A 14,503-nucleotide genomic window follows, 5' to 3' on the forward strand; every position below is an offset into this window, starting at 1 on the left:
CACATTTAGGTCTATCAAACCCTAACCAATATCACCAAAGTCAATAATCAAGTTTATGAAGTTTTTAAAGCAACCTACACATCAAATTGAAGCTAGTGATACTAGTAACACAATTAAAACATGAACTTTTAATATCTAACAACATATAAACAACCAAAACTCAAGATTAAGCAAGTCATCTTTCAAGTTGAGCTAGTTACATCAAAATAGCAAGATCAAGCAAACAAATCACATAATCATGCTAGACTTGAGCCATAGACACCAATTAACACTTTTATAAGTTAAAAACATCAAGAACTAAGAATCTAGTGATTTTAGAAAGTTACCCAAACTTGATGAAATCGGTATGGAATCGAAGAGGAAGATGCAAGGATTCCAAATATGTAATTTGTTTGGATGTTTGATTGTTAACTTGAAAATGGATGATGAATCTTGGTTTGAAGATTAGAGAGTAAAAAGTGAAAGTATTGAAAGAGTTAGGAGATGAATGAATGGATGAGAAAGGTGTTGACCATTTGACCTAGTCACACCTTTGTTCTCTTGGCAAATTTAGTCCCTCAAGTTTGAATCGGGTGCGTGAATTACCTAAACAAAATATTTTAAAACGCGTATTAACGGAAGATGTTATATTTATATAACAAACTTTAAAATAGTTAAACGGAAAGTAAACGGAAAAAGGCGGGATGTTACACAAATTATGAAGATGGATGATGAAGATGAATGGTGGTGGTGGTAGATCTAGATGCTGGTAGTGGAGGTGTTCTTGAGTCTTGAAGAAGATGAAGAATTATAGAGAGAACTAGAGAGAAATAGGTGGGTGTGTGTGTGTGTGTGTGTGTGTGTGTGTGTGTGTGTGTGTGTGTGTGTGTATGTTTTGATTTTGGAAATGAAATGGAAATAAAATCAAAGTGTGAAGTTAAAGGAGTGGGTTAGTTTGGCCGTCCAAATGGGGAAGTTGGGAAAGGGTTTGATATTATTTTTATGTGTAAGTGTATATGTGTATGTATATATGTATGTATTTATTTAAAAGCGAAAGCCTAAACGCATTCCGTTAATTGATTCGACAGTAAACATTCGGAAATGTAATTCCTAAACGTAGAAAAGCTAGGTACAAAACATGTGATATAAACATAGAAATGCTTCATAATCACATACTTAAAGCGTTACAATGTATCAGAAAAGTTAATACATTACAATGGGTGGGTGCGTTAAATACAAAAAGGGTTTTTAGCGGGGTGTCACACCATCGTGTTATTTTTTTTTTTAACAAATTCAATAACATGTGATATTTTTCGTTAATAATATCCGTTACTATTTTTATCCGATTCAAACATGAAAAGAAATTCAAACCCTCCGAAGTAGTAAATACTCTTACAGAGTGACTCGATTTGTTCTATAAGTTCATAGTTTTAACAACACCAATGATAGCTTTTGTTGTTATACTCTTATTCTCTTCATCTTCCTTGATCGATATAGTTTTCTCATCCTCGATTCTTTTGTGCAGGCTCTTCTTATTGTTTAGTTTGCTCCTTAGGTTTGTTATTTCTTCGCCCCAGTCTGCATCCTTTTTGTTTGTCAGTTTCGATCTAAGGTCTTCCATCCTCCTTTCTCTAAACACCTCTCTATATCTGCAATCATCCTCTCTGAAGCTATCGTACCAATGTTTGGGTTTTTCAGGCTCTATTCTAGATGTTTGTTGAAATTTTGGTGGTTGTCCCTGGTCTTACTTGCTAATTGCTTTGTAAACTAGTAACGTTCTTCCCATTATTTGAAAGTTACCTATGGACCATAGGAATCTTTCAATGTCATGAACTTCACCAAACCTAATGAAAGCAAATCGCAACCTATTCTTGAGTCTCTTTCTAACCATGAATATGTCTCGTAACATCCCATATCATTTAAAAACCACATGTCCACAGTGGTCGAACTTTCAGGGAAGTTAAAGCACATGAAAGATGTCAGTCGATTTCTGTCAAACCTAGAAAAGTTGCCCCAATAACTGCCATTGTATGATTCCCTGTCTCTAATCGTCCTCCCATAATATTCCTCACATCTGTCGTGTTTGAGTTCACCGAAAATCTCACTCTCCCCCTGGCCGGAATACTCTCTCTCTCTCTCTCTCTCTGATGACCTATCATTCTCTCTCTACATTTTTAGTATATATATCTTTTTAATTTCTCTCTTTATCAAAATTACCCAAAAAGATTCATTTACAATCCATTTATTATTGAAATGATTAAAATCTGTTGTGTTATTACATTTCGTATTACTACATACGTATAATGGGTACAAAATATACTATATCAAAAACAAAGCTACACCTATACCTGAGTTATAACCCTTCAAATTAATACACTACATAATATTTGGTATGGTAGATTCACTACTAGTACTATGCCATTTGACCGTGACCGAAACCGGTGACGCAGTAATTGAGCCTCCTTTTAACAACCCCGCCCCTTCATTTTCTGGTGAATGCGGAGGAGGCACATCTACCTTTGAGGGATTCAACTCTTCAATATCATCAATAATACCTTTTTCCACTTGAATATCCTTTAAAATCTCCAACACCTCAACCATTGTAGGCCTTGTTTCCGAATCAAATTGTAAACATCGAAAAGCTAATTCTGCAACTGATTTGGTCATCCTCTCAGTATCCTCGTCGGATCCCAAGTAAGGGTCGATTAGCTCATCGAGAGCACACTTCTGGATCCTATTTATAGCCATGTTTGCTAAACTAATCTCCTCCCTAGACCTACTAATATCGATAGCAGGCATTGATGATATTAATTCAATTAAAACAACTCCAAAACTATATACATCACTCTTATCGGTCAACTGATAAATTTGGTGATATTCGGGGTCTACATAACCCGGTGTACCTTGAGGTGCGGTTGAGACATGTGTCATATCATTTGGTAACAACCTCGAGAGACCAAAATCCGCAACTTTAACACAAAACGTGTTATCTAATAAAATGTTATTTGTTTTCACATCGCGATGTATGATGTCGGAAGCATGTAGGTATGCCAATGCACTAGCAGTTTCTATAGCAATTTTCATCCGATTTTGCCATGTCAATGCGCTTAGTTGTGCTCGGTCCCCATGGAGGTGGTCCGCAACAGTGCCATTGTCAATGTACTCATAAACCAAAAGAAGTTCACGACTTTTACGAGAAGTGCAGCCATATAATGACACGAGGTTTTTATGACGTAAGCGAGTTAAAATCTCGACCTCGTTCATAAATTGTTGAACTCGTTTATAGTTGTGCTCGTAAAGTCGTTTCACTGCAACTTCCCGCCCATCACGTAATTTACCTGAATAAACAAACGTCAAATAGTTGTAAATGATGCTACAAATACCGGATTTGAAAATAAAATTTGCATCAATTTACCATAGTAAACGGTTCCAAAACCTCCATTGCCTAACTCCTGGGCAGAGTCGAAATGATTGGTGGCATCTTCAAGTTCGGAGTAGGAAAAGACCGACACGCCAAAGTAGACACTAACATCTTCCAGATCTCGAGATTTATCCTTTGATGAAAAATACGCAAAAGCTTTGCGTTTGTATGTACGACGAATAAAGAAAATGGCACCAGCAAATGCGAATATAAGGGCAGATCCAACAAGAGCTAGATGGGCATAGATACAAGCAAATATCACATATTTGTATATCTAAGCTTATGTGTGAAAATTATTCAATTTTTAGGAGAATATTATTACCTGCAATGATGATCCGTTTTCGGTTATCTTTAACTACAAAACGAAACAACAAATAGTTAGTCATAGAGAAAACAAGTATGAACAGAATATACATACGAATAACTTGTAAGAAATGTTTTTGGTCAAAAAGTTAACATTGACCATGTCCCCATTGGCAATAATTTCATCATTATAGAGATTAATTTGTAGAGTTTCGGATCATTTAATAAAAAAAATGTAGATAACACATTTTGATGGTAAATAACACATTTTGATGGCGCAACATTCATTGGACGTACTTACAACGCTCTGGTTATAGTACCAACACTGATTATTGCACGCATTCTACTTTGTTAACGTGATCGTTAAGCGATCAAGAAGAAAACTTTTCATCGAGCGTTGTAATCAACATTTGGTTTTTGGGATGATCATATGCGTATTAGCGCATAAATAATATCCGCACAACATTTGCGCAGCGCACGAAGATAAGGCGCACCACACCAATTTAGGCACACCATAAATAGAGAGGTATGGTCGTATTGACCTCATTTAGAGGTTAAATTATGTTGTGAAACAGTAGTCTACGTACGAAAGGCTTGAGACTTATTGTGCTTTCCGAGCATTGATTGAGTGATTAAGTGGATCTTTACAAACGGAATATGGTGATCTTACATTTTAAAATTATGATTTTGGAATGAATTTCATAAGGTCCTTAAGTACATAACAACAATATTAACATTTTTGCAATCGAACTTATTTTATCTATATGATTGAAATAAATTCGATCAGGAAACTATGATATGTATCTGTTGTTTTGGAACAGCTAATCCACTGATAAATCACGTTTTTGTGGTTTAGAATTTTGCTAAAGATTCTGCAGTAAACTATCAATGTGTATACTCGAAATCGTTTTCTGTTTTAGAGATTTTACATAGAATATGCATGCCAGAGGCCCAACTCGTCGAAAAACTGACCCCATTTGGCTCAAGCTACCGGATGCTAGCACATTAAATAAAGATGTAATATATTTTTACTTATTCAAAATGCCAACTCTAGTTTAACTGTTTTTAAATAAAGATAAAACTTTACACTCACTTTTACCAAATCTAAATTTGAAAATGATTAAGTGGTACATAATTCACAATTTTAATGTTTAAAAATGTTATCATAATTGAATTTGCTTATTAATAATATATTTGATAAACCACATAAGATGGCTCTATTAATCGAGCCAACAACGAGCGTCGATTTACTGGCGACTTGAATGTCGCTTAGAGCCTAAATTGAATTCCAGGCATGTTTAAAACCCATGGAAATTTAATTTTACTATTTTTATGGTGTCTCAAACTTTTTTTATCTACTTATTGGTCAGAGGTTCATTCGGAAGCAATCTTTCTATCCATAGAATATTGAGGGAACACTTTTTCTACTCTTGGAGTGTTTCACTCTGGGTGGAGAAATGACTTCTATTTATTCTAGGTCAGGGGAAAGATTGTCTACATCTTACCTCCCCCATAATCCACTTTTGTGGATTGGGTTTTGTTGATGTTGTTGTTGTTTATAAACCACCGAAGCTTGGCTTAAATGGTATGGGGTGTGATCCAATTCAGGTTCAATTATCACCCCAAACACAAATTTGAATATATATATATATATATATATATATATATATATATATATATATATATATATATATATATATATATATATATATATATATATATATAGTGGTAGGATCAAGAGGGAAGTAACCAATCGGGGGGAAGCGGGAGGAAGCAAAAACTTTTTTTTTCGTTTTTTGAAAAAACTTTGTTCACGAACATTATAGATGAGATGAAAATATGAACATTTAGTAGAGACACTTTGTGATAAATGTTTTTATTTTGGCGAAAAAACGCTCGAAGAGGTAATATATAACAATTATCGTGTTTTTCAAGCATATGTTGAGGTTTTAGCTATTGGGGTTTAGATATTAGGGTTTAGATATTAGGGTTTATAGGGTTTAGATATTAGGGTTTAGAAATTTAGGGTTTAGGGTTTAGATTTAGGGTTTAGATTTATGATTTAGATTGAGTTTTTAACACGAACGGTTTAGAGTTTAGGGTTTAGGGTTTAGGGTTTGGTGTTTTGGGTTTATGGAATAAACCCAAAACACCAAACCCTAAACCCTAAACCCTAAATCCTAAACCCTAAACTCTAAATTGGGCTAAATTTTACTTCACAAAACATGGAAAAAAAAACGTTCATATTCTTCACGAACAATATTATCTTGAATGTTATTTTTGTCGATCGTTTTCCTGCCTAAATAATAACATTCATCACGAAGTGTCTCTTCTAAATGTTCATATTTTCCTGTGATCTTGATGCCGGAAAAAAAAATTCCAAAAAAACGAGAAAAAAAAAAATTTTGCTTCCCCCCGCTTCCCCCCGATTGGTTACTTCTCCATCCTGCCCCTATATATATATATATATATATATATATATATATATATATATATATATATATATAGTCATTAACGAGTGTTCTTGATATAATTCTAAAAACTCGCAGAGGGGAAATGAAAACACCGAATACCCTAGCTAGTAAAACCCAAAAATAACAAATTTTGTATTTTAAATTTAATTTCTTATTTAACTTAACATGGACTTTCAAAGTCAAACACGTTATTTATATAGCACGTTTATATATAGCTTAAGATGAGCTTTTGAATACTCAAATGCTAATTACAAATAAAGTTGTATTAAACTTTATATAGATTATAGATTATGAAGTTTAAATTAGAAAGTCATAGTCAAATTAGCAGACTCCAACCAGCAAAGTCTATCACTCCAAAATGGACCAAAGAAAAGCAACTTTATATCTACAACCTCCGATTACACACTTGGGCCACTTGTTTTTTATTGTTCACATCATGAAGTCAAGTTGCAAATAGTCCTCATTAATATTAATAAAAGATATCTACTTCCTAATTTTTATGTCAAAAAATAGTCCTCGTTAATAAAAATGTCCGCCACATTATCAACTTACGACTTTCCAATTCTTCATAATAGATATAGTTGTGATCTAAATTCATGAATAATTAAATTGAATTGAAGAGCCCTTTTGATTTATTTGACTTTTTTTTTTAACACCGAGATTAGAGTCACTGACCGAGACTCATACGACATGCTTTCAGAAGACTCCATAACCAATTAAAAAGCAAATTGCATTATGAAATTTCTAAGTGAAACTCGACGAACATCTAGAAAGATATTAACCACTCAATTAAATAGAGTTGGTTTGATTTATTTGACTTTAGCTACAACATTAAAAAGTTGCATATGAAACAAACAAACGATGTTATAAACTAGTGTTTAGTAAAACCTTAAATGACCACACAAAACTACAAACGACGCTAAGGATTAATTTAGGATTGTAAGATCACTTGTATTGGTTGAAGGCGTTTTCTGTGGTGTCACCTGCTTTTTTGCAGTTTTTGGATGAGTAAAACGTGTTTTTTTTAGTGGAGTATTGGTGGTGTTACTTTGTTGGTGTTACTTTTAGTGGAATGCTGATTTGACATTTTATTTTTATTTTTCTAGTTTTTTCTATTTGTTTTATTTTTACTTATGTAATTTAAAATGTAAAAAAAAAAATTACATATTTAATAAATTTAAAAAAACGTATTTAAATTAATACCATTACTACTAAAAAATACATTATTAAAAATCCTAAAAAAAAAAAAAATTAGATTTATTAAATTCTCAAAATTAAGACGCGCACGTCTTGAACTTATTCCTACTCATTGGGGAGGAAAGTCGTAATTCTTCATCTAGCTACGAACATACCGTTTTAGATTTTGAAGGGCTACCACGTCTTCCGGGTCTTCCATTGTGGCCGACGATCTACCGTTTTTGGAGTGTTTTCGCGTAGGCCGTGGTTGCGATTGTGTTTCTTGCGTTTGTGTTTGCAACCTTTGTTGTTCCGGTAGGTTCAGAAAGATTTGTTGTGGTGGTTGGTTTGGAAACAATTGTCGCGGTTGAGATTGATAAATTTGTTGTTGTTGTTGATAAAACATTTGTTGTGTCTATTGTTATTGTTGTTGTTCATAAGTTGAGCAGTTCTAGTATATAACATTGCGTGTAGTCTGCCCCTATTGTATATGTATTGTTCGTGCGGTTTTGGTTTTAAATTTTGGCTTGCATTTAAAAAAAAAAAAAAAAAAGATTCCCAGCTTAGTTTTAAAAATATCTTCAACCACTTAACTAATTACTCCCTCCGTCCCATATTTATTGTCACCAGACAAAAAACACACAGTTTAAGAAAATCCCACTAACTTCATTTCTCCACCAATGAAATATCTTCTCTCTCCAGATCCACCAATGAAATATTTCTTTCCTTTCTATTTATGGAAGTGGACAATTAATTTAGTACATCTCAAAATGAAATAATGGACAATTATATAGGGACGGAGAGAGTAATAAAAAAGAAAAGTTAACAATAAATACAAATATAGCTAAACGACATTCATCTAATCAAAGTACTTTCTATTAAAACTAACACGAATCCAAAAAATATTTATCGATCAGTAATATTTTTTAAGCATTTTACCGTGTTAGTGTTTTTCTATTTTTAACTCATAACTACTTTTGTACTGTAGTTATTATTATTATTATTATTATTATTATTATTATTATTATTATTATTATTATAACAATAATAATAACACTAACAATAACAATGAAACTAAGGCAATGAAACTAAGGCAACTTAAAAGGGGAGGATTCTCACACACACTTTTTTGATCCTCTTATTAGAAGAGTAAAAGGTTAAAATAGGTGTGTGAGGATCAAAAAAGTGTGTGTGAGAATCATCACCCAACTTAAAAGCTTTTACCAAAATAGAAAATAAAAATAAAGCAAGTTAGAAAATCGTACAAGTTTTAAGGCATGACGTACAAGGTCTTACCAGGTTTGCAACTCACTTTGTGAGGTCTATCCGGGCAAAAACACCTAAACTGAAGATTCGTCGTATTTAAGCCACACCTACCACCACTTTGTTTACATTCACCACAATCTGCCGCTAACCACCGCATTAGAAACCCTCGTTTAACCATTTCCATAATATTCCCACCATCAACCACCGTACTTGTATCCACTGGTGTCTCAACAATCTCACCACAATTTCTAGCCACATTCTCATAATTCACATCACTATTCAACATAGCATACTTATCATCATCATCACATGACTTAATCTTATACTTATCGAGATTCGATGGCATGTTATTTGAACACTTGGATAACAAAATGATTTTTGACTCGAGCTGGTCGTTATCAATCACAAATCTAGAATCACTTGTCACGTTTTTTAATAATAACCTGGATTTGCATGATAGGCTAGATACAAACATGGTATTTTCGAGGCGAAAAGTGTTGCTTTCGTATTGAATATCTTTGATCGTGTAATTGTTTTCGAATATTTGAATTGTAGCCGACCCATTAACGTTGCAAAGAAGTTCGAATCCCAGGTTGCCACAAGAGCTATCTTGTAAACCTTTGATATAAAATGGATAACTAATGCTTTGTCCATCACCACAATCTTTAGGGACACATAATTCATAATTCCGATCTAAAGAAAATGATTGGTTAAAAAGAATGAAAAATGTTATAGAAATAATGGGGTTTATGAGAATTATGGATGCGTGTCTTTTGAGGTTTTTCATAGTTTTCTATGATAACTTTGAAGATATGTGTGTTTATGGTGATGAGGTTTAATGAGGGAAAGGATAGATAGAAGGTAGTGTTTTTGGATTTGACTTGGAGCGATAATTCATAATAGTGGTGTTGAATGGGACAAATAACTAAAGTGACAGGTGTTGAATTTTATAATTAAACTAGTGGTAGTGGGCCAATTGTTGGAATAAAAATGAAAATTAAATTTTTTGGGGCCACCATGCGAAAGAGTTTTGTGAAAATAGTTGTAGTTCGTTATTCTGGGATTAATCGATCGGACTTTAAAAGAATTAATTGGTAATTTGGAAATTAATCGAAAATTAATCGAATTATACTGTATACATTTAAATATTAAATTTTAAAAATTATATGTGTAATTATAGAAAAAAATCATAGATAAAAGATAATTTTTAACATAATTGTCTAAAATTATTCATTTTACTTCAAAATTATAACATTTTACTTTAAATTCATGTTAAAATGTTAACAATTTTTGACTTTAACTGACTTTGATAACTAAATTCGATTTTGATCCATCAATTGACGATGACCGTTTAATTAAATGGATTTTTGAAAATCGAAACGGATTGCTCCTAAAAATGATTAATCGGGGATTAATCGGCGAGTAATTGGGTTTTTTACAACACTGGTTGCAGGTTCGAATCTATCTATAATATATCTATAATCTATAATCTATAATCTATAATTTATAATAAAGCATGTGATGCTTCCATGTGGCTTGCCATTAATTACCCTATAATTTCCTCTAATTAGTTTTGAATACCCTCAGAAGCTGTCATCTCTCCAAATTTCATTTGTCCCTTTTTCAAACCAATAAACAAAAATCGTCTCTTTCTCTTTCTCTGAAACCCTAACTTTCTCCCTTTCAATTCACTCAATCGGTATCTGTTAAAGAAATTAGAGTTACCTAATTGAACCACAAATACACAATCTGATTCAGTTCGTTAAGCACACAATGTGCCACAAATATGCAGTCAAAAGATTGATTGCAACATACCTGATTCTGATGATTAATTATTCAATTAAAATGTTCATTTCAGTAATTTGGATTATGTGTTCAAATTCGGTATGTGTAGCTGTCGACATAAGCAGTCGAGTTCAGGTATTGCAACCTTCCTCATTTAAATGATTGATTATTCAACTAAATTTTTTTTTTCAATAACTTTTTTATGCGAAGTATAAAACAGATTCAATTTCGGTGATTGTGTGAACAGTTCATTACTAGTATTTGTTATCCTTTTTGTTGTTAATGCTTTTGATTGATTGTTGACCCAAACAAAAACAATACAACAATACAAAGTAGACATGTTAACGAGAGAGATAAGAGAGAAACTTAGAGAGAGAGAGAGTGAACTTTAGAGAGAGAACACTTTAGAGAGCGGCGGTCGGTGAAAAAAAGAGGAGCACGGTGGCGGCGTGTGGAAGCTTTAGTGAAAATAACTACGGGTACTACAATTCAAGGGTGAACGGTCGAACAACTATGTCTTTTTTGTTTTTCAACTTCCCATTAACTTGGCTAGTGGAAGATCTATGGCGTCTTTTCAAAAAGATTGGTTTAGTTTCAAACATCTATATGGCTCGAAGAAACCTACCAAGTGGCCAGAAATTTGAATTTGCAGAAAAACTAAGGAAGACTCAGATTGGAGATATGTATCTTCCTGCATATGTGGCAAGAAGTGAAAACGTAACCTCTGCAAATGGTTACAGCAATACAACATTCCAGCAAAGAAATATCAATGCTAGTTCAGGGATATAACCCAACCAAATCCCTAATCTTTTTGATGCAGTTCATGATGGAAGAAAATTCAATGAAGTTGTCACTGATTCTATTCCAAAACATAACCCATCTCAAAACCGTTACTCATTCCCACCTTCCAATTCAAACATTCACCACCAAGACCCCTTCCCTTCCCTCAACCCAAACCCTAATCGGTTTAACCATCCACAACCTACACCCTACCCAAAACCAAAAAACCACCACCTGCACCAAAATCACCAACAACAACAGAACAACCACCACCACCATTTAAACTAAAACCACCACCACCACCAAAAACCAAACAACCTACCCCGACCTAACCCGCAACCCAACCGCCCTAACCCTAACCCTCGTAATTCCTCCAAAAACCAACATGCCGATTCACTAACACCTTATAAACAGCATAACACAACTTTCCAAACACCACGACAACCAAATCAAAACAAACCTAACACCATTCCTCCACTACTAAACCAACATGTGCACGCAAATGTTGAGTCTTACAACCATATATTCGCTGGAAGAACAATACAGTTGGATAATGATCACGAAAATGATGAGATATTTAAGAATGCTATTACCGGAACTGTTACAACCCTGGATGTCCTTGAACAGATAAATGACCTATGCGAAGAAGAAGGCTTAAACAATTTTGTAATCAAATATCTGGGGGGTCAAGATGTCATGATTTTATTTGATTCACAGGTCACGGTAGGTAATATTTTATCCAATGACGACCACAATATCAATAAGTGGATCCAAAATATTTGAAGGTGGGACAATAATAACCTCATTAATCCTAGTCGTCTATCCTGGGTAAGCATATATGGAGTCCGTGTCGCATGTTGGACAGAAAATACATTCAAGAAGATTGCTTCATGGTGGCGAAAAATATTAAACACGTAATTGCAGCATCAGTCAACATAATCAGAATCTTATAGCAGCAAGGTTCTGGTTAAGGTTAGAGGGTCCAATCCAATTGAGGAATCCTTAAAAATTAAATTCAGGTCTATAATTCATTAAATTCGAGAAACTGAGGAAAGGTGAGACATTGTGGAACTGGAGGTTGAAAGTGACGATGAAGAATCTTTCAAAGATTGGGTTTCAGCCGGAAATTCTCAAATTGTCATCAGCTCCGATGTTGAATCGGTGTCGAAAACAGATATTCTGGTAGAGAAGAAGAAATCAGTAATAGAAGATGGAAAGTCCAATTGCATGGGAATAAACAAAAACTTTTCCTGCTGCAATAATGAGAACGAATTCCCGAAAGAAAGGGTGAGCAACCCCATTGGAAATCACAATGTTCCTGTAGTAAATCTTGAAAATCCAATTCTAGAGGTAAACCTTAAAAACTCAATTAACCCAGAGCAAATAAAACGAATAATTATAAGAGTCATGACACAAAATCCCAAAACCACCCTAACCGCAAAACAAATACTTCTCCAACTCAAGAAATTAATCCAACTCACCAAACTAGCCAAATCCATGATAAGGTTTCAGCCTACCAATCTAGTCCAATTCGTGATAATGTCTCAACCCACCAAACTAACCCAATTCGTGATAAGATTTCAACCCAACAAATTAGCCCAATAATTAACCCCTTCCCCAGCCCAATAAACCGTCTAGAAAACAATACTATTCCCAATCAAACCTTTCCAATCCCCAACCCTAGCTCGGTACACATAACCTCAATTCCTAACTAACCCACTAAACATTCCATCTACCCTAATACGGTGGTTGCATAGTGGTCAAAGAGAGGACCTTGTGCCAGACCGAAAAATTATAAGGGTGAGCTTTACTATTGCTCCTACCAAGGATAGTAATTGCGTCCGACACGTTATAGACCATAATTAAAAGCATGTCAGGGGACATTGCCTTAACAGTTGCTTGTTCAACGATTTCCTTTACAACCGGACGGTAGTTTACCGAAAGGTAATATACGGAGCAAGTAAACTGGACGTGTTGCTTCCCAAATACAAGGTTAGCAAGTGGGTGACACAAAACCGCAAGTTTTGAGCTAAAATTTTCAAATCTGAAACCCACTAAACCCACAAAAATATTTTACAAACACCGGTAAAGGGTCATTCCGGAAAACTTATCTAGGGTAAAAGCTAGATTTAATTTTCAAAAGATCAAATGTTTTCATAAAGATCCAATTTCCTTAATGGATCTAAATTTTTATAGTCATGTGGGACTGTAAACCATATCGTTACTACCATTGTTCATACCACCGTATAGAAATCACTGATGTACAAAGTGTGAAGAATAAAGAAGTGATTCTAGTATTTCAAGACGATATTGCTTGAGGACAAGCAACGCTTAAGTGTGGGAATATTTGATAATGCTAAAAACGAACATATATTTCATAGCATTATTCCTCAAGAAAGACAAACTTTTAGTTGCAATTGTTCTATTTACAAGTGAGATTCGTTTAAATAATAAAAGGTGAAGACAAAAGACAGATTCGACGAATTGAAGACGCAAACGACCAAAAAGCTCAAAAGTACAAAAGACAATCAAAAAGGTTTCAATTATTGATAAGAAACGTCTCGAAATTACAAGAGTACAAGATTCAAAACGCAAAGTACAAGATATTAAATTGTACGCAAGGACGTTCGAAAATCCGGAACCGGGACATGAGTCAACTCTCAACGCTCGACGCAACGGACTAAAAATTACAAATCAACTATGCACATAAATATAATATAATATTTAAATAATTCTTATAATTATTTAATATATTATATATATTTATAAATCCGTCGGCAAGAAAGACTCCAAAGTATCTGAGCTGTAATTTTAAACTCCGCGACTCGCGGAGTTTGAAGGCAAAATTGGCCGCGAGTCGCGGAGGTCCAAATTCTGAAAGTCCCTATAAAGCCAACCGAATTCTGATCATTTTTCACACTCTTAATCTATCTCTCTTTCAATATATACGTAAAAATATATATATAATTTATATTTTAATTTTAATTTTAATTTTAAATCCTAATAATAAGGGTATGTTAGCGAATGTTGTAAGGGTGTAAGTCGAAATTCTGTCCGTGTAATGCTACGCTATTTTTAATCATTGTAAGTTATGTTCAACCTTTTTATATTAATGTCTCGTAGCTAAGTTATTATTATGCTTATTTAATCCGAAGTAATCATGATGTTGGGCTAATTACTAAAATTGGGTAATTGGGCTTTGTACCATAATTGGGGTTTGGACAAAAGAACGACACTTGTGGAAATTAGACTATGGGCTATTAATGGGTTTTATATTAACTAAACAATACCTTGTTAATTTAATATACAAACTTATAAT

General features: G+C 33.8%; 1 protein-coding gene across 1 annotated transcript; it reads right to left on the minus strand.

Annotated features, from left to right (window-relative positions):
* Positions 1–2,225: 2,225 nt before the first annotated feature.
* LOC139871977 (LEAF RUST 10 DISEASE-RESISTANCE LOCUS RECEPTOR-LIKE PROTEIN KINASE-like 1.2) lies at positions 2,226–9,446 on the minus strand. The gene is made up of 4 exons (XM_071859747.1): positions 8,650–9,446; positions 3,723–3,755; positions 3,395–3,631; positions 2,226–3,317 (listed from the first exon to the last, which is right to left on the minus strand). Exons 1-4 carry the CDS (start codon positions 9,404–9,406, stop codon positions 2,356–2,358), a joined length of 1,989 nt encoding a protein of 662 aa, XP_071715848.1. The 5' UTR covers positions 9,407–9,446; the 3' UTR covers positions 2,226–2,355.
* Positions 9,447–14,503: the final 5,057 nt, after the last annotated feature.

This window comes from Rutidosis leptorrhynchoides, chromosome 10, assembly GCF_046630445.1.
Source record: "Rutidosis leptorrhynchoides isolate AG116_Rl617_1_P2 chromosome 10, CSIRO_AGI_Rlap_v1, whole genome shotgun sequence".
Taxonomy (NCBI): Eukaryota; Viridiplantae; Streptophyta; class Magnoliopsida; order Asterales; family Asteraceae; genus Rutidosis; species Rutidosis leptorrhynchoides.

Bases quoted from the DNA above. Each gene is read 5' to 3' on its own strand.
- LOC139871977 (XM_071859747.1), bottom strand. From the start codon at position 9,406: ATGAAAAACCTCAAAAGACACGCATCCATAATTCTCATAAACCCCATT. The intron at 3,632-3,722 runs GTAATAATATTC...ATGCCCATCTAG, and splicing joins AAAACGGATCATCATTGCAG to CTCTTGTTGGATCTGCCCTT. The intron at 3,318-3,394 runs GTAAATTGATGC...TTGTTTATTCAG, and splicing joins TTTTGGAACCGTTTACTATG to GTAAATTACGTGATGGGCGG.